The sequence below is a fragment of the Buceros rhinoceros genome, unplaced genomic scaffold, assembly GCF_000710305.1.
Source record: "Buceros rhinoceros silvestris isolate BGI_N320 unplaced genomic scaffold, ASM71030v1 scaffold20639, whole genome shotgun sequence".
Lineage (NCBI taxonomy): Eukaryota > Metazoa > Chordata > Aves > Bucerotiformes > Bucerotidae > Buceros > Buceros rhinoceros.
This window is the reverse complement of record NW_010431180.1, coordinates 3,023-4,981: the sequence shown is the minus strand read 5'-3', so window position 1 is coordinate 4,981 and position 1,959 is coordinate 3,023. Positions and strand designations below refer to the sequence as shown.

Sequence of the window (1,959 nt, the reverse complement as noted above, 5' to 3'; positions counted from 1 at the left end):
GCCGGGCGGGAGAGCTGGCACCACAGCTCCACGCGCTGCCCTGCTGTGTAGGTGTGGGGATCCTCCTCGTTGGAGCTGACGATCCTCACCGGTGCCTCTGCCGGGGAACACATGGGGATATTCAGCTGTGGCGCTGGGTGAACCCCATGTAAGAATGGGCAACCCCCACGCAGCTCACCACTAACGGTCACCCTGAAGCTGGTGGCATCATCCCCGGCATGGCAGGTGTACACCCCTGAATCGGATGGCGTGGCTGTGGGGATGTGTAGCCTCCGCAAGCATCCCTCTGAGTGGATGGCCAGGACCTCAGTTGGCACCATGGCCTCACCGTTCTTCAGCCAGCGGACAGGGGCATCTGGGGGGGACACCTGGCACTCCAACAGCACAGGCAGCCCTGCCAGCACCTCCTGGATCTGCTGAGCCTCAGGCACCGGGTCAATGCAGACTTGCAGGGCTAAGAGTACCAAGAACCTATGTCACTTATCCTCCGTGCTACCTGCCCTGGGGCCAGCGGCCGGGGTCATCCCAGCCCTGCAGGGCTGGTAGCTGAAAGGTGAGGGAGCACCAGGGGTGGGGTGTGAGGTGGCATAACCCCTGGACAGGAAGCATATCTGTGCCCTGGCGTGCAGAGGAGCAGAGACTTCTGGAAGAGACAGAGCAGCTGACCTGCTCCTGCCCATGTCCTCTCCCACCCAGGGGCATGGGCAATGAGCTGCTCACAAAGAGGTGAAGGGCAGCTGAGGTGCTGCAGCTGCTGCTGCAATGGTGGCGTGAGCAAGGAGTTGGGGAAGAAGGGGGAAAGGGGTGAGGGCCATGGCTGTACATTGCACCCACCTGCCACAGTGACCGTGTAGAAGACGGAGTCCCCACCAGCATCACAGACGAACTCCCCTGTGTCCTGAGGCCGGGCACAGGGCAGCACCAGCCGGCACCGTGGCCCCTCCTGCTCCAGAACCAGGCTCTCGCCCGCCTCCACCTCCTCCCCATCCTTGTACCAGTGCACCGGGGCTGCCGGGCGGGAGAGCTGGCACCACAGCTCCACGCGCTGCCCTGCTGTGTAGGTGTGGAGATCCTCCTCGTTGGAGCTGATGATCCTCACCGGTGCCTCTGCCAGGGATAACACAGGGCTCAGCCAGAATGTAAACAGCAGAGCAGGTGGTAGTGGCTGTCACAGCCCTGCCTGGAGCAATGGCTTCACTGGCTTTAAGGCTGGAAGGCACCACCTCATCTACATCCTGCATAGCACAAGCTGCTGGGCTGTGCCTCCCAGGGCTTCCTGCTCTCCTCACCGGTTGCACCCAGGAGGAGCACCCAGCTTCCAGCTGGCTGTAAATCGCTGCTGTGTCCTTGCTCCTGAGGTATCTGCCCTGCTCTGCTCCAAGACTGAGTTGAGAGATGTGGAGGGAGGCTGTGAGTAGGCAAGTGAAACCCAGCACTGCTAATTGCTATCTGTGGTGCAGCACCAGCCTCCGTGGCTGCCCTACCAGGGGGTGCCCACCCCTCTGCGTCTCTCCCCGTTTTGGAGGCTGCTGGGTCCTGGCTGGTGCTTCTGTCTCAGCTCAGCTTCAGCATTTGCTGACACTGCTGTGCAGGCATGTGGCTTACTTGTGGCCAGCAGCCCAATCCCTCCAGCTTTCTGGGACCCAGGACACCATGCCAGCTCACAGTGCTTGCTCAACCCCACCATTAACAGGTTACACACAAAATGTGTGCCACTACTTACACCTCCTCACCTGCCTGAGTCAGATCTCTGAAAGCATAGGGGTTCCTGGTACCAGCTTTAGCTGACTGGCCATCCTTTCTCCTGGAATGAGGTCAGGATGTGGCCCCTGCCTGGCCACGCGTGTTGCAGCAGGCTGTAGCTGGCCTGAACTTTGCCATGGTGCTCAGCCAGCCTGTGGCTCTGGGTGGGCACAGGACACAGCCAGCAGCCGAGAACGTTGGCAGGCGAGGCGCCCA

At 61.3% G+C, this 1,959-nt stretch overlaps 1 protein-coding gene across 1 annotated transcript in view; it reads right to left on the bottom strand.

Annotated features, from left to right (window-relative positions):
• The window catches only part of LOC104499791 (obscurin-like protein 1), a 12,932-nt gene that overhangs the window by 7,979 nt on the left and 2,994 nt on the right, over positions 1–1,959 (bottom strand). Inside the window, 1 exon segment of the mRNA XM_010143346.1 lies at positions 835–1,107. Coding sequence (XP_010141648.1) covers positions 835–1,107 — 273 coding nt within the window.